This window comes from Tupaia chinensis, unplaced genomic scaffold (genome assembly GCF_000334495.1).
Source record: "Tupaia chinensis unplaced genomic scaffold, TupChi_1.0 Scaffold000622_1, whole genome shotgun sequence".
In the NCBI taxonomy this organism is placed as follows: domain Eukaryota; kingdom Metazoa; phylum Chordata; class Mammalia; order Scandentia; family Tupaiidae; genus Tupaia; species Tupaia belangeri.
In genome coordinates, this window is record NW_006160142.1 from 8,108,177 (window position 1) to 8,130,495 (window position 22,319).

Here is a 22,319-nt window from a genome sequence, read left to right on the forward strand (position 1 = left end):
AGATGCTCACATAAGTGTAGTAAAGTGTGTAGAAAAAACAATAAGTGAATAATGGATACAACTGATACTATAATGATGCTGAATATGTAAGGAATTGATAACAAATTGAATTGCATATCAACTATTCTATCAAGTGAGACCTGTGATTTATGACACTTTCAGTTAGGCCTCAAAACGTCTATATGGGCAGCTAAGTCAGGATGAAGACCCAAGTCCAAAGAGCAGGACTCTGTTGTGTCCTGGAAGATGACTAGGGGATTCACTGGATACCACACACACGCAACGTCCCTAAGCAGTGAGCTAAGACTTCAGGTACCGAGAGATTGAAGAGCAAGATGGAATTTACCTTCTGAAAGTTAAAAATAGAGGACTGAATCCAACCACTGTGAGGGCAACTGGTTCCAGGGAGGTTCTGTGTTTAAGTTAATTCGGGTGCTTAGTGTTTAGATCTCAGTGAGCAGAATATAATCACAGAAAGGTCCTCACTCTGTGGGCTTGAGAAAGTCCCATATGCCCCCTTTTTTCAATGCTTCTGGACCAGAACCTTCTCTAAGTTTAAATGGAGGATGAGGCTGACTTCTAAAGCTATTTTTCTTCCTTGTAAATGTATCAAACTTGCAATCATAGTGGTGGATCTACAAAGCAAGTATTTTTCTAAATCTCCATACAAAGGCCGATTGAATCTTATTAACACAGAATTGAGGAGCTCTAACTTCAGAATTATTATGTGTATCCCTTTCAAGTAATTCAGTTTTCTTCGTGTATATTAAGAACTAAATTCTTAGCTTGATAGGTGTGATAGAATTTGAGAAGTCAGTGTTTCATGATAGATTGACTTTTCAGTCACCCCCATGTGTTGACAGCAAATAGAATAAATTTCAAGTGAATTGTTGTTTAGACTAAGAAGATTAATCTACCTATAAATCAGTTCATTAAAATGGTCATTTATGGAAAGATATATATATAATTGTAAAAGTAAGAGGTATTCATTATTTTACCATGTATTTAAATTTACATGGGTTACAGGCCTGTTGCTTTATTCTATCTTAATATTCCTGGGTACTTCTTACGGACAGACTGCAAATTAAAAACAATTCATCTTGTTCCCATTCATGGGACTAACATGATGATTTAAGAAGCCTTTCTCAGTAAATCTGCTGAGCCAGTAGCCTCAAACAGAAGCCCCAGTTGGGTCATTGGTGCTAATGACAGAAACCTGAGCTGCTAACAGAGGGGAGAAAGGTGTATTTATAGGGAATCCTGTTAGCAGACCCTCTGCCTTCTTGCATTGTTTAAAAATTATGCATAATGTTGTCTATTCTCAGGGAAAAAATAGACTCATAGTTCTCTTTATACAGCAAAGATGCTCCCTATAGCTGTGTACTCCCTAAGGAGACAGGATAGAATAATGTTAATTATTAATTAAAGATATACAGGCAGGAGACACCCCTCTGGCCAGCCTCTCTCCACTCGGCATGCCCTGAGGTATCTTATTAGAATGCAATTTTCCCAAGTGTATAAAAACATCATTTAATTATTATTATTTTTAATTAGAATGCCTTACTGGAGTCATTTGGGACCAGTAGACTTTTTTTTTTATTTTTAAAAGAACACTTAATGTCTAAAGGGGAATATTTTTGTTGTGATCTTATTTGTACTTCTTTTTACTTTACTCCCAGTTATATTTCTTTTATAAAGCCAACTTCTTGTGTTTTTATATAGCTCATATAGTCTGAAACTGTAGTAAGACATTTTTAATGATTAAAATACTCAAAGGTAGTATTTTCGTGTTTACAAAGCATGTACCTTAGTTTTATCACTTATTTGGGGTTTATTGGTGTCAGACTGGGGCTTACAAAGATGAATAAAACAGTTCTTTTCTGAAGGGATATGGAGTTCCCAGTTCATTTAGGATTGTCATGACGCTGTAGATGGCAGGCTTTGCTGGGATTGACTTTAGGTCAAGTTCCAGAATTGCAACCTACCTAGCTTTGTGACTTTGAAGATTTACTTAATATCTGTAAGCTTTCAATCTTTCATCAGCAGTATAGGAATACTACTACTTGCCTCCTAGTTTTACGGTAATGATGAAATGAATTAATGCATGTGAAAAATGCCTGTGTCCTTTTAACAAAGTACTTAATACATGATAAATAAAAGTGACTAGCCATTATTTGTATCATCCTATTTGTTTGCTTGATCAAATTGACTAGTCTGTTGTTGTCTAATAATTGTTTAGTGAATACGAAATGATGGAATCCTTGTAAAACTAGAAGAGCCTAATGAGCTTCCAGGTCAGCATGGATTTTCCTGGCCAGAACTTCCTCTCCCTACCACACTTTTGTAGTGTCTATAAAATAAAAGGGTATGGAGAACAGGTTGAACACAGTCTGGTTGCCCTGCGTTGGGTGTATTTCACAGGATGTTTAGGTTTACTTTCCTATTTAAGTTTTACAAAAAACCCCCAAAACCTGATAACTTAAGTTTAGATAAAATACTGTTGTCAAATAAAATGTTTATACTCAATTTGTTCTTAATGACATCAGATGATATTCTTTTATACTAAGACTAAAGTTGAAGGGTTTTATTTTTCTTAACATAACTTTCTTTAGTGTAAGGAATTTTAAAGTTAACAGAGTTTAGGAGAGAAATCTATAAGGAGATATTCTTGAGGAATAGTAGTTTTAAATACAAACAAGCCTCAGATAAACATATGTAATAATATATGCCATAATATGACTGTCAGCATCTCTCACATGGGTAGGCTTGTTTCCCTTTCTCAGAACATTGCAACATTATCTTGAATGTTTTCTGCTTTGTACATGGTAGATATTCCATAAAGTCTGTTCAATGAGTAATGAAAGAATAGCAACATAGCATACATATATATATACTTAGAAATTCTATCTTGGGGGCCGGCAGGTGACGTGCTAATTAGGAGCACTGGACTCCCACGTGGCCTACCATGGTTCAAGTCCTGGACCTGATGGGTTGCTTTCTCACTTTCTCTCTTTCTTCTTCTCTCTCTCTTCCTCTCTGCTCAAATAAAATAAATAAATAAAGTTAAATCAAATTATTCTCTAAAAAAAAAAAGGGAAGAAATTCTGTCTTGGCTGCCATTAGCAGTTAAATCACTAGTGAAGACTATTGTAAAGTGCTTGACAGTTATACTGAGGAAATGTAGGGTTAAAGAATCTGAAAGATCATCCTCATTACCCATGATTCTGTTGAAAATTAAAGCTCAGTAATGTTAACATTCCTAGACAGCCACAAAGTCTAAATGAAAACCGAAACTGAACTCTCCATTTCCAGCCCAGCACTGTTTCAATTAATAACATTCTTTTCTGCTGTGGACATCCATTGGGATTGGGTACTTGACAATGCCGTGATAAAATAACTTTAGTTTTCCTGTGTATCTGTTCTGTTCTTTATAATCACTCCTAAAGATCTACAGTATTTGCCTTTAACACTAAGTCAGTGTCATTTGCTACATTAAAAAAGACAAATTTAAAGCTGTGATAAATAATCTATCTGCATATCATGTCTTAGTAGTATCAATAATCTTAATAGAAATAATATTCAGCATGGCATCATTCACCTAGCTAGTATATCTCATTTCTTTCCATTGGAAATCCATAAGAAGTAAGTAGAATAAACATACTCTTGGTATAAATCAAGAAAGGCAAGGGACTGAGTGCTCAGAAATTTTCAGTAATTCTTGGGTAGAGTAGAATAAGGCAAAGGAAGAGTTTTAAGTGTTGACCAGCATTCACTTTGACTATTCAGTTTAGTATTTACTGAATGCTTACTGCCTATTCTGTGCTAGACCTTGCTTTAGGACTTTACATTATCAATTCACTTAATTTTCAATAAAATAAGGAAGATTCTTTTATTATTCCCTTTAACAGAATAGGAAACTACAGCATGGGAAGGTTGAAAAACTGATTCAAAGTCATGAATTGGAAGGGACAGAGCTGCCATTAGAACTTGGGAAGTCATTGCTTTCTATTTCACTTATTAATGTTGGAGCGTTAAGGGGTCCCAAAACAAGAAGAATGAGAAGAGTATGCAGAGAGAAACTAGCAGGAGAAAATGAAGAAGGTGGAAAGACTAGATTTAGGATCAAAACAGATGTAAGAGTGAAGGATAGAGAGACCTTAGTAAATACCCAAGTGGAAGATACAAGATTTGTGTTTGAGTCTATGAGAGAAGCTGGATATTTGCTCAACTTTCTTAGGGCCAAGATTGGGGCAAGGGGTTTGGGGATGGGTGTCTGCCATGCAGCTCTGCCTCCTCCACCCATCATCTCTCCTCATACTCTTCTACACCCCTGTGCTTCTGTTCCATAGCTCTGTGCTGTCGACTTTCTTATTTAAACCAAAACTCTGTATCTCTTCTCTAATCTTCATAAATGTTAAGCGTAATACAGCAAGGTAGAATGTTTTATTTAAAACCCCAATCCTACTCCTTCTCATGACTTCCATTACCAGACCCTAGCTGCTCATGCCCAAAATAGGGTGATTATTTTTGAGGCCCCTGCTTTCCCCTCAATACCTCAGTCTCCTTTGTACATGTGCTTTGTTGGCTCTGCCTCCTTCAGACATGTCAAATCTGGTGGCTACTTTTGGCTTGACTGCCGTCTTATGCACAGTCCATGGTCATCTTTCAGCCCATCTCCCGCAGCTCCAACCTCAGTGGTCACCTACCTCCTCACTTGTTTCTTTTCTCTCTCTGCTCCACAAAGCAGCCAGGATGACTGTTTAAAGTATAAATCAGGTGATGTCACTGTGGCGCATCACATCTCCCCTTCCCAAAGGCTTCCTGCTACCGATAGTACCAAAACCAAGCTGCTTTTGTTGGTTTACTGATGACCTGGGGCTTGGCTCTTTCTCAGAAGACATTGTCATCCTCTGTACTCCCCTCTCTTTTCCTTACTTTGACCACTCCAACCTTCTGTTTTCTGAGTGCCTCAGCCTCATTCTTGTCCTGAGGATTTTTCAAATTCTGTTCTTGCTGCTCTTTGGAGGCTCATCTCCAGATCACTACATTCAGATCCTGACTTAGTTACACAGATCCTCTCTGAGGATCTAAATCTAAGCTAAAGTGATGGGGAGTGTACAGGCCAGGGTGTACTTACATATCTTTGTATTTGTGTCTGTTTTCCCTACTAGAGTGTTCCTTGAGTGGAAGAGCCCTGCTTCCTTGTATTTTAATGGAGTGTATCTAGCACATGAAAGGGTACCTAATACGTAATGCTCAATAAATGTATATTAAAGCATACTAAATACCAAGTCCCTGTTGTTAATATACCAAAACAGCCAAGACACAAAAAGGTTTCACAGTATGTGGTGTTTCCACTTTTGTTTATCCAAACTAACTAAATTCATTTGAAAACACTTCCAGTACAGACAGATAATACTAAATAAAACATTGTGAAAACTTTGCCCTTCTTATATGAGGGGACATACCTAAGTTATTACACTATGAATTTGTTTTGTCAACTATTGTTTCCTAGTTAGTTCAAAGAGTGTATGTAGGCCAAACTCCAAGAAAGTTTTATGATTTCTTAATTAATGGAGTTCAAATTAATGATACTTTGCTGTATAATTTGATAGAAATTATTTTTGTTTTTTAAAAAGCATGATAGTAGAAAGACAATTGCATATAGGATGTTTAAAATATCCAAATGTATATAAAAAGACAAACTAATTTATCCTAAGAGAAAATAACTCCCCCCCCCTTAGGTTTACTGTCTTGAAAAAGATTTTTAAACATATTTCCTTCCTTGTGCATTCATTACCAGTACTGACAAGATACACTTACAAAGAGGCCACATACATTAAAGGAGTAGTTACATTTATTAAAATGACATCCATTTTTATCCTCTGGCATTAGGAAAAGGCAGTTATTTTCTCTGGGAAATGACAACAATAACAATAGCAATGTAACAGTGAAAGTAAGACACATTTTAACCTGTAATAGCTGTTAAAATGGTACTCATGATAAACAGCTCTTCAGAATTTGAAATATTTTCCATATAGTCCCCAGTTTTTTAGCCCAATTTATTGCTACTTGCCTACTACCTCCTTTCCAAGGTCGATGCTTTCAACGGGAAGAATGAAAGTGAAGGCAATTTTAGAACATAAAATTGTTCCTCTAAGCCAGCTTCAGTTTAGATTGCTTGTTATTGTGTTTTTTTTTTTTTTTTTTTTTTTTTTTTAAGTGGAAATCTGACTGCATTTTGTGTAAGTACTTCAAATTGTACTAGGAGCACAAACCTTTGAGTAGCAGCTGGGGCAGTTGGGAACAGAATGTTGAGGGCATTCACTCATTCATTCATTCCTCTGACAATAAGTTATTGAACACCTTCTAGCATACAGCACAATACTAGTCCTAGATCAATGGAAAAAACTATGAGGCAAGGCTTTGCCTCATAGAGCTTCCAGCTTATAGAGAGAAACTGATGCTGAAACAACCAGTGCCAGTACACAGGAGCAGGTAAATAGGTGGGTGACAGCAAATATGCAACAAAATACCATATCTCCTCATTAAAAAACAAAACAAAACAAACAAACTTTCATTTGAGTACAGGAAAGAAATAAATTTATGGATATTCTAGTCTACAAGTTAAGGCATAGACCCTGGTTATTTTTCCTGATTTTTAAAAAGATGTTTGCTATAGGGTGTGTGCACTCACTTGCGAGATGGAGACAGAAAGTGAGAAATCACTTGCCGGGGGAAGGCCACCCCACAGTCCTTTCTCCTTCATCCTCCTCTCAGGATTTTGGCCATGAATGCACATACACCTGGTGTGAGTCTCACCTGCCGTCTGGGACTCAAATTGCAGTTAGCAATGTAACCAACACACTATCTGCTGGTCTCTATTTTTTCCTGATCTCTAAATTGATTTATATGCAACTCATCAGTTTTAGATGTCCATTTAACTATATGCTTTTTTTTTTTTTATAGAAAATACTAAGTGAAACAAAAGCAGGAAGGTTTAAAAAAATACAGCACTTATGGCACTCAAGGAATAGCACTCATAATTTTTTTTCTTTTTTGAGAGATTTTTGCTATACGGCAAAAATGTGTGTGCTTACGAGAGACCGAGAGAAAGAAAGCAAGAAATCACACCCTTGGGGAATGGTCATGCCACAACCCCTTCTCCTCTATCCTCCTCTCAGGATTTGGGGCATGTACACACATGTGCCCAGCATGAAGTTTAAGCCTCCGGGTCCAGGTCTTGAACCACAGTCAATTCCCTGGGAGTCCAGTGATGTAACCATTATGTTCTCTGCTGATCCCAGTACTCATAATTTTCCATCAAACCATTCTTGGAAAAGTGATTATTTCTAGCCTTTGTTCTAATTAAGATGAACAGGGCAGCACAGTGTGCTGTTTTGCTTTTCCTTTGAAATGACATGTTTTTTCCTTCACAAAGAAACATAACCTGTTTTGGTATGGACCACTGCTCACTGCCTTCCCCAGGCTGCTCTCTGACAGCTCAGAGCACTTCGCTCAGTGTCCCACTGACTCCTGCCCGGGCCCCACAGCTGTGCTTGTTCTTGCTTCCTCAGCATACTCCTTGCAGGAAGGGCTGGGGGACAATGTCCAGGTGAACTTTAAATTCCTTCCGGTGGGCATTTGTAACCAAAGGGAATCTTATTGATTTAAGCTGACTACCAGCTGAAGGGCATTTACACTATATCCTAAGATTTTAGTTGTGCAATGAGTCTGTATTTTATACCTTCCTCCCATAACTATCTTTCCCTCTTGCTCTCTCCCCACCCCCCAACCCCAATTACCTGCTTATCCTAGTACTTTTGGTCTGCTGTAACAAAATATCTTACGGCTGAGTAATTTATAAACAAAAGCAGTTACTGCTCATAGTAATCATTGTTCTGGGAAGTCTAAGACCAAGCCTCTGGCAGATGTGGTGTCTGGTGGGGGCCCATTCTTCACAGATGGTGCCTTCTGTGTGTCCTTACATAGTGGAAGAGCAGAGAGCGTCCTCAGATCTCTTTTATAAGGGTAATAATCCTGTACCTCCATGACTAATCACCTCCCAGAGTTCCTGTCTCTTAATACCTTCACCTTTGGGATTAAGTTTCAACATATAAATTTTGGGGACACTTTAACTTTCAGATCATAGCCTGCCTTCTTCCCGCAATCCTGTGGGGGAGAGAGTCTGGTAAAAAATAAATTTTATATATTCTTACTGAAGTTACCCACAGATAGTTTGCTGTGACATCATTTGAAAACCTGCTCAGAATTTGCATTCAAAGTATAATGTTTCATAGAATTATTTTTCAATGGCACAACAAAATTAGTATTAGGCTCTGTTTAAATACAAATCCTGTCTTTCTTGGAATGATAAAAAAAAAGTATAGGCCTGTAATAATTTTATTTCTGGGTGCCATCTACATAACTGGTTGATTCATTTATTTTATAAAATTGTTTTGTGTCACCCACTATTCTAGGCATTTACTGTGGATTTGGATAGATTGTTAATAAAAATAAACCTGGGGGAGGAGGAGGCAGAAATAAAAGCAGGGACAACTGTTAGGAGACTCTTGTGAGGTTAGAGTCTCAGAATATTTTGGAAGTGGAGTCAACAGAATTCCCCAGCAGGTGGGAGGTAGAGTGTATGAGAGAGGAATGATGTGTAATGCAAAGGTTTGTTAAGAGGAAAGTGAGTCAACAGAATTCCCCAGCAGGTGGGAGGTGGAGTGTAGGAGAGAGGAAGGATGTATAATGCAAAGGTTTGTTAAGAGGAAAGCATGATAGTCGAAGAGTCTCTAGCTAGGTCTAGTTAGTGTAAACCAAAAAGAGCAAAAGGTTTTAAAAAATTAAACAGTGGAGGAAGGTGACAAATCAGACAAATTCTTATCTGGAACTGCTGTTACTTCCCTTTTGTGACTGAATTCTAGAAAAGGGGTCTTCCTAGCCAGGGCTTGAGCACTGCCTTTCCTTCTACATAGACTCTCTTTTCCAAGAGCTTTGCATCGTTGACTTAATGGCATGTTATAATCCTTGGAGATCTTCCCAGGCCATGCTCCTGAAAGTAACTCTCTTCCCCGTCTCTCTCTTCTCAGACTCTGTTCGTCCATATCACCATCATAAAATAATCTTACTTGTCTACATTTTCTTGTCTGCCTTCCTCACTGGAACATGAGCTCCATTGTACACTCAGATCTTTTCATTCTCAGTGGCTACTGTATCCCTACTACCTAGAACAGTGTCTGGCATGCACTAGATAATAACTATAGAATGAAATATTTTAATAAAGCAAATCATGAAGAACTCATTAAATCCCTGCAGGGAACATCAGCACTCTTTGTGTGGAAGTTAGGGAAATGTTTTCATGTCACATATTTGGGCAAAAATTGAAGATAATTAACACTAGGTGCTCAATTCGGGTTGCGTATCTTCAATCCTCAAATCCAAATCCCTAAAAATCTCAAATGCTCCAAAATCTAAACCTTTTTGAACACTGACATGATGTCACAAATGGAAAATTCTACATAGTTCTAGTGCTACAACACAATATTGTATAAGACTGCTTCCAGCTATTTGAACAAGGTGTATATGAAACAAAGTGAATTTCTAAGCTTAGACTTGGGTCCCAACCCCAAGGTATCTGACTATTTTTTTTTTTTTTTTGAGAGGTTTTCGCTATAGGGCACGGGCACTCACCAGACAGCCAGAGAGAGAAATAGAAATAGAATGAAATATTTTAATAAAGCAAATCATGAAGAACTCATTAAATCCCTGCAGGGAACATCAGCACTCTTTGTGTGGAAGTTAGGGAAATGTTTTCATGTCACATATTTGGGCAAAAATTGAAGATAATTAACACTAGGTGCTCAATTCGGGTTGCGTATCTTCAATCCTCAAATCCAAATCCCTAAAAATCTCAAATGCTCCAAAATCTAAACCTTTTTGAACACTGACATGATGTCACAAATGGAAAATTCTACATAGTTCTAGTGCTACAACACAATATTGTATAAGACTGCTTCCAGCTATTTGAACAAGGTGTATATGAAACAAAGTGAATTTCTAAGCTTAGACTTGGGTCCCAACCCCAAGGTATCTGACTATTTTTTTTTTTTTTTGAGAGGTTTTCGCTATAGGGCACGTGCACTCACCAGACAGACAGAGAGAGACATAGAGACAGAAAGTGAGAAATCACCCCCCGGGGGGGATGGTCACGCTGCAATCCCTTCTCCTCCATTCTCCTCCTGGGATCTTGTGCATGCACACACACACGCCCAGCGTGAGTTTTAAGCCACCGGGTCCGAGACATGAACTGCGGTCGACTACGTGAGAGTCCAGCGACATAGCCATTACGCTAACTGCTGGTTCTCAGATATCTGACTGTTTTGAAACCTAAAATCTGAAAGACTTCTGGACCAAAACATTTTAAATATGGAATAATCAACCTGTATGTGCTTTATTGGCAAATGAGTTGACAAGAAGGAAAACTGGAAAAGATTTATGGAGTGGGAAGCACTGAAAATTTTAGGGTTATTGACTTCAGAGTTAAAAGGACCTTTCTAACAGCGTATACAAAAAAACATTGCAAGAACTCACTGAGCTTTTTCTGCATACCTTCAACTACATGAAACACAGCTATTGTACAAAGCAATACATTCCGATCTTGGCAATTCTAATTATTATCAATTTTTCATTTGGTGAAGAGAACAATAGGGAGTATTTGAGTAGGCAGATTAGAATGAGGAGAGTACTTTTGGCCAAGAGAAGGTGTAGTCAGAGAGACAGCTTACAGAGTTCCAGGCCAAGGGAAGGAAATAACTATTTCATATCTCTTCCAATTTGGCACAAAGAGAAGGGTATAGAAGAGTAGAATTTGCTACATAGATAGTAGACTAGAGCAAGAACTGATAGCAGTTTTAACTTACTTAGGGCAAATGAAGGCCCACTAAAAAAATCCTATCTTGCTAGTAAGGCAGTCTAAATTAACATCCTGGCAAATCTGAAAGTGCTGATTTGAACATGATTTTTATTTTTTAAAAGAAAAGCATCACGTTATAGTGAGAAATGTAATCACTTATACTTATGGAGCTAATAGAAGTTCCAAGTAGGAGGCTGACCTTTGTTTGCCTGAGGACGAAAGAGAAACACTTTTTGTCAAAACAGTCATAATTTTAAAAATATTTAATTCTGAAGTAATTTTCTTAGGAATATGTAAAATCCTGTGAATAGTGGGATTAATTTGGAGCTAATACAAGCCATGTATTTTGAGCTCAGAGTGTATTAAATAGGTTGCCTAGAAATTAGAAATCAAATGACTATTGTACTCTTTTGCTGAGAGATACTGTCCTTGTCCATTTTCTGCTGTTTTAACAGGATACCACAGACTGGGTAATAGAAGTTAGAATTTATTGGCTCATAGTTATGGAGGCTGGACATGGGTTAATCCAGGGGCCCACATTGGGTGAGAGTCTTATTGCTGCATCACCTCATGGCTGAAGGCGAAAGGCAAGAGTGCAACCGGGGCTGACTCAGCCTTGGGTAATGGCATCAATCCTGCCCATGAGGGTAAAGCCCTCATGGCCTAGCTGCCCCTTAGTAGTCTCACCTCTCTACATTTGCAGTGACAATTAACTTTCAGTATGTATTTTGGAGAGAACAAACGTTCAAACCATAGCAGAGACCATCTCTTAGCCACAGAAACGATAACTTCTATATGAATCCATGGCCCCTAGTCTTCCAAATGATTTTTCTCCTGCACACATGTATAAATGCAGTAGTTCGTGTTACAGAGCATTACCAGCTTTTGTTTTCTGCCCTGAAATTTTGGAGACATAATGGCATTTCATCTAATCAAAACCACTTAGAAGTTTGACAAACCTTCGATAGTTGCAACTACCAATGACAAACCTTTTATGTACAATAATCAGAGTAATTCATGGGTTATTTCAAGGATGGATATCTCCATAGGGAGAGAAACACTGCTTTAGAAACCAAATACAGAGGGTTTAATATTTTGATCAGATTATTTTCAAGCTAGCAGAGGAAAAATTCAAACTTCTTTGTATGATTGAATGAATTGTGGGTAAATTGAAGTGAAATCAAGAGAAGGATATTGTCTGAGGAAAATACAAAGTTATTATAAAAACAAATTAATCAAAGATATCTAAAAATCAGGAAGAATCAAAAAGAACTCAGTATTTATCTGTGTAAGAAGCTTGACGTCATCTCATGATTAGAAGATGAAAATGGGAATCACTGTGGTGCTTTAGCAATGAAATAAAGTCTTTTGAATACACTTGACTAATTCCCAGTGTTAGAGTCTGATTCACTTCTCTGGGATTTTGTTCTCTCATCTGCAAAACAAGTCAGAGCAGGTTGGCTTAGAAAACTTCTAAAGTACATTCAGTCTAGAATGTTGGAATCATTTAGGAGATGTGGAGTTTAATGGAATTCTTGTCTTATTTTTTAATTGCCAGAATGTTTGTGAACTTGTCAGAGATAGGGAGGGAGGGAGGGAGGGAAAGGAGAAACAGAGGAAGAGGGAGAATACCCCCACCCCCCCACCCCCAGTTGGTTGGTGTCATATCACAATCCCCTCTTCTCCATTTTCTCATCTTGTCAGGATTTTGGCATACATGCATCTGTGCCTGGTAGGTTTTTCAAGTCTATGGGACTGAGAATCAAACTGTGGTTGGCCATGTGGGATCCGGTTCCCTCTGCATAGCACTTAACAACTACACTATGGGGATGGCTCTTTAGTGGAATTCTTATGTACTGCACTTGTTTTTATTGTAAGAGGTGCTGTAAGTTTTATATATAAATTTAAGGAAGACACACAGAGAAATTATTTCTACTCTGAAAGTGTGCCTGAGATTTACCCCCAAGAATATCTTGAGAATGTCTAATTTTTGCATTGATGTTGTTTACTTCACCTTGCTTCCTTAACACTGAGGTATCCATAGATTTTTCCAGAGTAGAAAGAGAATAAAATAGCTTTGGGGGAGTTTAAAAGCAAATTGACATCTTGACTATAGGACCTGACCTGGCCTTTGTTCCTTCTGCTAGCTAGCATGTCATTCTCTTCTGTCATGTGATTCCTTTCCTAATCCCCTGAAACAGGATCACTCTATGCTTTTGCCCTTGTCCATTCTGCATCTCCACTACTATATATCTGGCCTGTCAAAATTCTGTGGTCCTAAACCAGGTGTGGTAGCACGCCCGAATTTCCTGCTGCATTAGAGGTTGAGACAGGAGGATCACGACATAGTGGAACCATTTCTTAAAACAAAAATCACCCCCCCCATTATTCATTTTAAGCTTGAGTTTATCCCTCCTAAGAACTCCAGCCAATATTATCATTTTCCTTTACTCATATTCTGACATTTCACATGATTTAGCACTACATTTACAGTATCTTCTTATTTCTTAAGATTTTTTTTTGTCTTATTTCTTGTCAACTGGTTATAGGTTTCTTGAAGATAAGGTCCTTCTTTAACACATTATCCATGTAATTTGTAGCAGGAGAGTTGACTTTTTTTTTTTTTTGGATGCCCTTTTTAAGCTTCATTCTCAGAGTTCTGAAAGCCAAAATGGCATTCTGAAATTCTTGGTATTATGAAGCTGTCGGCTACTGCTATAAAATGTAATGGTCAATTTAAATTATTGCCATTCTAATGCAGTTTTCTATTTATCACTTTACAGTAAAAAGAATGTCAGTTTTTATCAGACTCATCTCCTGGGTCAATGTACAGCTGCCCTCCTTATTCCTTGCATGTAATGGGATACTAGCTTATTTCATGGTTGACACCCTTGAGAAAGAAGGAAAAGGAAAAGAGCATAGGCAAGGGATTGTAGCACATCTGGCCAAATATGTTCTGGCACTTTCTTACACCATGAGAAGAATCTACCTATTCTCATTTTTCTAAATGATGAACCAGGACCAGGATGTGGATTTTGATTTCTTTCTCTTTTTTTTAAGTGTGGAATTTCTTATTCTTTATCCTATCCTGGTTTATTTTAAATATAGTTTGCATCTTTTTAAATTTCAGTTTTGATTATGTATCACGAGTTAAGCTTACTGACCTATGGTGCATTAATAAACCTTGAAGTCTCATTTTTTCCTATGTCACAGTTGGCAGATTGGGTACTTTTTCCCAAAGGGTTTTCATGTAAGGGCTTGGAGAGTCAATTCTGATCTGTTGGTATATTCCAGAAAAGTGTTTGCCTACTCCATTCCATTAAAGATGGTTGGGACAAGCAGTTGGTATAATGGTTATGTTGCTGGACTCCCACATTGCTGACTGTGGTTCAAGTTCTGGACCGAGAAGCTTGCAACTCATGCAAGGTGCATGTACGTGAATACCCAAAATCCTAAGAGGAGAATGGAGGAAAAGGGAGTGTGGTGTGGCCATCCTCCGGTGGGTGATTTCTCACTTTCCGTCTCTCTGTCTCTGGCAAACACACGCACCTTGTAGCAAAAGTCTCTTTAAAAAAAAGAAAAAATGAATGCTGTAATCAGTTTCTTATTGAAGAAAACAACTAATAGCATGTGTACAGATTAGATATCCTCCCTGTTTTATCCCATAGAAGGTTTTTTCATTCTGGATATCTAATAATTGTTAAGTAATAATTGCAAGATAGGCCAAGTATCTGGAACAATTAATAAGGACTTCTGGAACACAGAACATGGACTTGCTATCCTAAAAAGGAATTTGTATTCTGGGAAACTCGTTAAGGCTTGTGATAAGTGGCCTTCTCTTCATCCCAACCCAGAACAGTGCCTGAAACAAATTAATAACACAATACATATTCATTGAATGAATGAACACAAAACCCTCCTTACCTTTGCCTTTGTACTACTATTTTTTTCTCATTATTTCACCTGTTTAAAAATACTCTTATCTCTTCCCATTCCAGCCCGTATTTGCAGTGACTGCTTTGCAATGAAGATTTGGACTTATCTATTATAATTCAACATTAAAATTGAGAGTTAGAGAATGTTTTTCAAACTCAGAAGTTTTTGCCTGCCCCCTTTTGAGAACTGACATAATATATTTTTTTGATTTAAGAGGAGACTTAATGAAACCATCAAATATGTAAACTGCAAAAAGTTCTAAAACAGATTAAAGCAACTGAAGATAGTTACTGAATTAAAACATTCCATTCACACACTCTGTGGCGTTTTCAAATACCACCTGAATCACCTTAGGTGATGCCTGTTTAGCTGCCCGACATATCACAGCCTTAGTGAGAGAACAGGGTAGGGACATAAAGGTAAGGTCTACATTATGAACAAAGGAGAAGAGAACTGTAGGTTTTCATGATTTATTTATTGGGTCATCAGGAAAGTCATGATGCACTTTTGCATAGAAAAATACGTTGACTTTCCTGACGACCTAATAGAATATTACAGATCAGCTTTTCACTTGGATGGCCCTTATCAAAGTGAGGGCTTTGGGAAACTGTAAATAAGGCAAGCTACATTCATATATTAATCTGCAAATCACTTATTCATGTAGTCGACCTTATCTAAAACAAATGCCTGACATCATTAATTTGGCTATTCATTTATGCTGTATACTTTTTGGAAGAGTCCATAAAGCAGAGTTTTCACATTTCACTACATTAACATATGAGTATATATCTCTAATAAATGTCTTCAGTCTTCTTTACCTGGTGTTTCTGTCTTACATGAGATACTTGAGGCTAATCTTCTCCCTTGGTGTGAAGTCAGTGGATCATTATATTAATGTCAGCGATGGGGGTTTTCTGCAAACAGGCATACTAGTAACTGGTTGGCGATGAGCTTAATTGTTGTATTTGTGAATTAAGATGCACACGTAAGTACACTTCTTATGTATTTTAGAAAATAAAATGTTAGCTGTTGCTTTGGAGGTCATAGAAATGAAATTGAGTTCACATAAGCAATTTCCACATAAGAATAATGAAGTAGAGTTTACATAATGAATTTCAGACTAAGGTATTGATTCACATCACCATTCATCTTAACCTTGTATTCTTAGGAACTCCAAACACTTGCCTTTTAAATGTTCCACCTTCTTGCCTTGTGCTTTTTGTTTATGAAACTGAAGATCAAGGACATTGAAGAGGTTCTAGTGTTCTAATATATTAATTATGAAAATATGCTCTGGAAGGATTCTACTGCTATGTACATTTTACTATTCCTGAAATATATTTGTTCTTGGGAAATAAGTGAATTGTAACAATCATTTCATTTAATGAAGATGAGTCACTGTATTGTCAGATCGTTTTCTAAAATGTAACTCTGCTTTTTTCTTTCTCCATGACCCTTTTCCTGACATAAAACTATAAACTTCAGAGTTTTAGCATGGAACAGAAACTAAGTATGATGCTACTTCTAAGCTTTTTGTACATTCTTGAACTTGTGAAGAGATGAAAACGAATCAATCTCAAGTTTACCTTTACTTTATATAGAGTTTTGGGAAAAACACTCAGCCAAAATCAAAGTCCAAACTAAACGTAAATCTAATTATTTAGTGCTTTTGTGGCTGTTCTCTGTGTGGCAGCTTTAATAACTATTGGTTTGTCAAAATAAGTAATATTGCTGTAATGACTTAGAATATTTACTATTAATAAGAAAATAAGGGAAATTGATATTGAAAAAAAATTGCTTTATATTTTTCCTGTCTTTTTTTTTGGGTATAGTTAACTTTAGAAAAAGTCTCACATGTTGGACTATTCATCAAAAACCATTTTGTACATGGTAAAGGTGTACAGTGATTAAGTATAAATTTAAAAATGTAAAAAAAAGTGCACAAAGTAAGGAGGAAAAAGGAGACAATTATCTTCAAGATGCCTAATATTCTGAGGGTTGGTTGGTGTGCGAAAGCCTGCAGTCTCACTACCTATACATTTCTCTACTACTTCTTAACATTGTAAAACTGTTTTAATGGCTTCTGTATTATTTATCTGGGAGGATTTCCCCCCCTTTTTAAATAACAGAATAGTCACTACCTGATTTGAATAAATCAAGCCAGAAATATCCTGACAATGCACCAAACAAGACTTTTGTGTATAATGTGAGTTCTTTCTTTTTAATTTTAGAATCAACCTTGTCCTATGTTAGGCAGCTGGAGGCAAGAGTAAGACAGCTGGAGGAAGAAAACCGCATGCTGCCCCAGGTGGGTGACTTCCAGAAGCTCATAGCTAGTCAGCATCATTTGAGTTGAAGCATTTTGTCTGAAATTTCAAATCTCGATTACATTTTCCTCCTTAAAATGATAAAAATCATTTTGTAAATAGTCATTCATCAATGTAGTATGATTATGTTCCACAATAGCCATCATGTTTTCCAGATTTCTAAGTATTATATGTACTAAAGGATACAGATGTCTGAAATAGAGATGTGAAATAATTTTGAAAGAAAAAAGAAATGAGAATGAGAAAGACACAGAAAAACCCTTTTATAGGACTGCTTATAAACATACATGTAGTCTCTTATTTAAATTGAAAACTTGCTGATTTATGAACTAGTCCAAGCTGTAGGTATAGTTTGAAGTTTTCATATTTTAAATGAAATTAGTACTTTCTAAAGTTCTTTGTGATTTAATGAAAGCCTTTAAGTGCAACGAAGTGATGACAATGGACAATTTTCACTTTGGGACTTCATTTCTTTTCCTTTGTGAATGTAAAGTAGCACTTTTTTCCTGGGATACTTAATGTCTTGCTATATGTTTCATTTATAAAATTGTTTCTATGGCTGTTAACTTGGTGAGAATGATGATGGTCTTCTGAGGTGGGGATTTGCAGAAAACGTTTTGACGAGTTGAACAAATGCACTGATTGTAGGTAGATTTCCTTTACATGTAGAGATATACATTTAATATTTTATAAAAAAGGAATTAAAAAATTTTTCTTCGTCTTCCCATCCCCCCCTCAGAAGTTGCTATAGGACATGTGTGCTTGCCAGGGAAAGAAAGAGAGAAAGAGAGGGAAAGTAAGAAAGCACCCCTGGGGAGATGACTACACTGCCATCCTTCTCCATTTTCCTCTCAGGATTTTGAGCGTACATGCATGCACACCTGGCATATTTTTCAAGCTTCTGGGTCTAGTACTCTAACTCCTCACTTGGCCATGTGGAAACCAGCCACTTTAACCACCACAGCACTGGCTGGCCCTAAAAAGGAGTTTTCTAGGCATTTGGTTACTATGGTCCTTTCCACATATTAGTGATCGTTTCTATTTCATAAGTGGCTAAGGGAAAATTACACCTCATACAACTAGCAGGCAGTAGTTTAATTAAAAAGACAAAGACTGATTGTATTTCAGGAAAAAAAAAATTAAGCATTAATGCAAAGATGCTTTGGAAAGACATTTCAGGTCATTTGCTGTCAAGTATTGCATGTGAGAATGCCTTTCTCATTCTTTCACTGGCTGACCATCTGCCTAAGTATTATGAGACCAAATGAAATGAATATATTTCTCTCCCTTCTCAGTCTATACACATGTTAAAATTCATGATAACAGAAGGAATTATTTGTGTCATGAAATAAAATGCTACTGATAGAATATTTTTTCTTTGCTTTTCTTTTCTTTTTTTTTAATTTTCTTTAATTTTTCCCTTTTATATTGTATTCACAGTATGACTGTGCTAGTGTCCTTGACTGAAAATATTTTCTTCCCTATTACAAAGAAACCTAAAAAAATAACAATTATTGCACATTGTTGTACCGTATCACAGGTAATATGAATATAAAAAAAAGAAGTTGAAAACAAATGATTTATGTTTCTTAGTTTCCTTCAGTGAGAATTGAGGTGACATCAAGCATTGAAATGCTTACATCTATGCCACGTTGCTAAAATCAGGTGCAACATATGTGAAAAGGATCCTATGATATTTTTTGAGAGGTTTTTGCTATAGGGCACGTGCACTTGCCAGAGAGACAGAAAGCAAGAAATTGCACTTGCCAGAGAGACAGAAAGCAAGAAAAATCACACACACACACACACACACACACACACACACACACACCCCGGGGGATGGCCATGCCACACTTATTTTTCTTCTATACTCCTCTTGAGATCTTGGGCACACATGCATTATACTCCTCTTGAGATCTTGGGCACACATACATTCATACCTGGGGTGAATTTAAGCCACTGGGTCTGGTATTTGAACCGCGGTGACTACCTGGGAGTCCAGCGATGTAGCCATTACACCATCTGCTAGTCCCGATTGATTTTTAAAAATCTGTAAGAGTGTTAGAGGTCTTGAAGGACAATCAGAAGAATCTTCAACTATACCTGATATGTGTATGTATATTTAAATACATAGTACTTGTATATATAGTTAAGAGTAGAACAGATTAAACAGCTTCATAAGTGAAAATGATCAATTAGGTGCTTTTAAATTAGTTGCTATTGCTGTTTTTTATTAAGGAAAGTTTCTTTTTTAAAAAATTGTGTTTGTTTCTGTTTTCCAAGAACTGACTAGGGAAGATTGTGTTTTATTGAGTCTATGATACATCATCACTACATATACCTCAACAAGAGGAAAGATGTCGGTTATATTATGTCAAGTTCTTGCTGGTTTCAGAGGTGTTAGAAATGGGAAAACAATGTTTTAGATTTAGTTAAATATCCGTGTAAGTCAAAGTACTTTAATGCAAAGAAAATCCATTGTTTGAAATATACTACTGGATATTTGCAAAGAATACAGTTAGATTTTCTCTCTCAGTTCACAGATAGTATTTGTTAAATTTATGTACTTGACAGGGTTGCCTTCCTTTACGGCTAAGATATCTATGATGGACCTACCAAATGCAACTAGTTCCCCAAATACAAACGGACTGAGCACAGACAGTGGATGAGACCTTAGGCTGGAGCACGACAAATGGATCTCAGCAATGAGAATCATGGAAAGGGAATCCGCATGGGCGGTTGAGGCTTGGGCTGGATACAACTTATTTTCAGATGTTATTAATAGTACTACGACAAAAAACAGTATGGTGAGATTTCCCTGCAGAGACTATTTCTGACTGCATGATGTTAGTTGATTCACAAGGTCAAGTGAATGAATAAGCTCACATTCCTGCATAAATTAGTTTCAATATTTGAACACTTGATTTTCAATGATAAGAGCTTGCTCACTGTTCCTTGATTAGAAGGTATTCATTTTTATTCCCAAGTTTATAAACGTGTGCCCATTTGTCTTTAGATGAACAGGAATAAGAATGTAGTTGTCAGTTGGAATCCCAAGCATGTCAGATATCTTTTGTGGCTTTGGCCAGGTTCTTTGCTGACAGTTTGGATGTTAGCCCTAGTTTTGTAAAGCACATAAAGCATTGTCCTAGAGAAAGAAATCTCTTTGCTTAATACTTATTTTTTTCTTTATATAAAACTGTGTATAATAAGCAGAAAGTTAAAACATTTACACTTAAAAATAAACAAGATGAGGGACTAGCAGCATGGTGGTTAAGGCACTGGTGTCCCCATGTTCGACGGCAGTTGGAGTCCCAGACCTGATGGCTTGCTTTTCACTTTCTTTCTCTCTCTGGTGAGTGCACATGCCTATAGCAAATTTAAAAATAATAACAAGGAAAGAAATAAGGGGGAAAATAGAGAGATAGGACATTGATGGGACACAGAAAGGAGCTATTATCTATTGATAATGTGTTTTGTATCCTCAACTGGACTGGTGTGAAGTATATTCATGTTGGGTAAATTCAACTTACAGGCAAAGTGATGTATAGTAATTAAATGTATAAAATTAAAAATACTAAGTTAAATAAATCTTAAAAAAAAACACAAGATATCATAAATGCTTATGAGGTTCTCTGTAGTCAGGTGAAAAGGCCTCAGTTTTTAATTAGTAAGTGACAAAATTCTTTCCAATTCTTCCATTTTGTAGGCCCAGGAGTAAATAAAGGTTTGGGTCCCTGTCTTATACCCATGCAAAGTGGGGTATAAGTTGTCAAGTCCCAGAATGGGACTTTATTCAGGGACATACAGAGAAAAGCAGTGAAGACTGAGTTGGTTCTATCCAGTGGTGAGGTGAGCCCATAGTATAGATGGATTGCCAGTACAGCTGCCATGGCAGGTCATTACCAGTGTCTATATGAAGGTGGTCATCAAAAAGTTCACGAAAAATATGTGAAAGTGGGGTATAAGTTGTCAAGTCCCAGAATGGGACTTTATTCAGGGACATACAGAGAAAAGCAGTGAAGACTGAGTTGGTTCTATCCAGTGGTGAGGTGAGCCCATAGTATAGATGGATTGCCAGTACAGCTGCCATGGCAGGTCATTACCAGTGTCTATATGAAGGTGGTCATCAAAAAGTTCACGGAAAATATGTGATTTATTTTTTTTTCTTTTTAAACTGTGCATGAATTTCAAAAAATTTTTGTACCAAAATGAAGTCATATCTTTTTTAAGAGAGATTTTTGTTATAGGGCACGTGTTCTTGTCAGAGAGACAGAAAACAAGAAGTCACCCCCCAACCCCAGAAGGGGATGGCCACACCACAATCCCTTCTCCTCCATTCTCCTCTTAGGATTTTGGGCATGCAGGATGCACACACCCCATGTGAATTTTAAACCGCCAGGTCTGGGACTCAAACCACAGTTAACTACATGAGAGTCCAGCGACATAACCATTATGCTTCTGCTGATCCTGAAAAATGAAGTCATACTTTAATCTCATTTTCTACAGACTTTTTGAAGTCCCATTGTAGAGCTCTCTGCACTCCCATGGTCACTGTAATATCTTATAAAAATCACTAAGCAGTATTTTAAATTCAGTTTATGAACACAGCAACTCAAAGGTATCCTAAAGTAAGAACAGTCTCACTATTTTTTAGAAAGTGCAATATTATTGGGTCACTAGAAAAGTCATGACATATTTTTCTATGCAAAAATGCATCATGATTTTTTATACAGTCCAATATTTGCTAGGTATTATGATTTGAGAAGAAAATACCTTTTAAAGATTGATATGAATGATAAAGTTCACCTGAACTTAGTCTATTTTCTCTTGAACGTATATACTAATATGAACATTTTTTAAAGATTGCAATGAGAAAGATCTCAAAGCATTTCATATGATGTCTCATAATACACACACTGCCCAAATCGCCCAGACTAATCTGTCAGTTCCACTACATGCATCCTGCTATGTTGATAAATATTGTTTGTTCTTTTACATTGCTTAATGTGTCTATTTTGTAAAAATGAGCTTAGAGCATGCGTACTTTTTAGTAACCTGCTTTTTCAACTTAACAATGTATTGTGAACATGTTTCCCATGCCATGCATCATTTTCATTCTGTTGTAAGAATCATAA

The 22,319-nt window shown here is 36.9% G+C and overlaps 1 protein-coding gene across 1 annotated transcript in view; it reads left to right on the forward strand.

Annotated features, from left to right (window-relative positions):
- Positions 1 to 22,319, forward strand: part of CCDC85A (coiled-coil domain containing 85A) — a 221,742-nt gene that overhangs the window by 158,012 nt on the left and 41,411 nt on the right. The window contains exon 4 of the mRNA XM_006159057.3: positions 17,086 to 17,162. Coding sequence (XP_006159119.1) covers positions 17,086 to 17,162 — 77 coding nt within the window. The remainder of the gene's footprint in view (positions 1 to 17,085; positions 17,163 to 22,319) is intronic.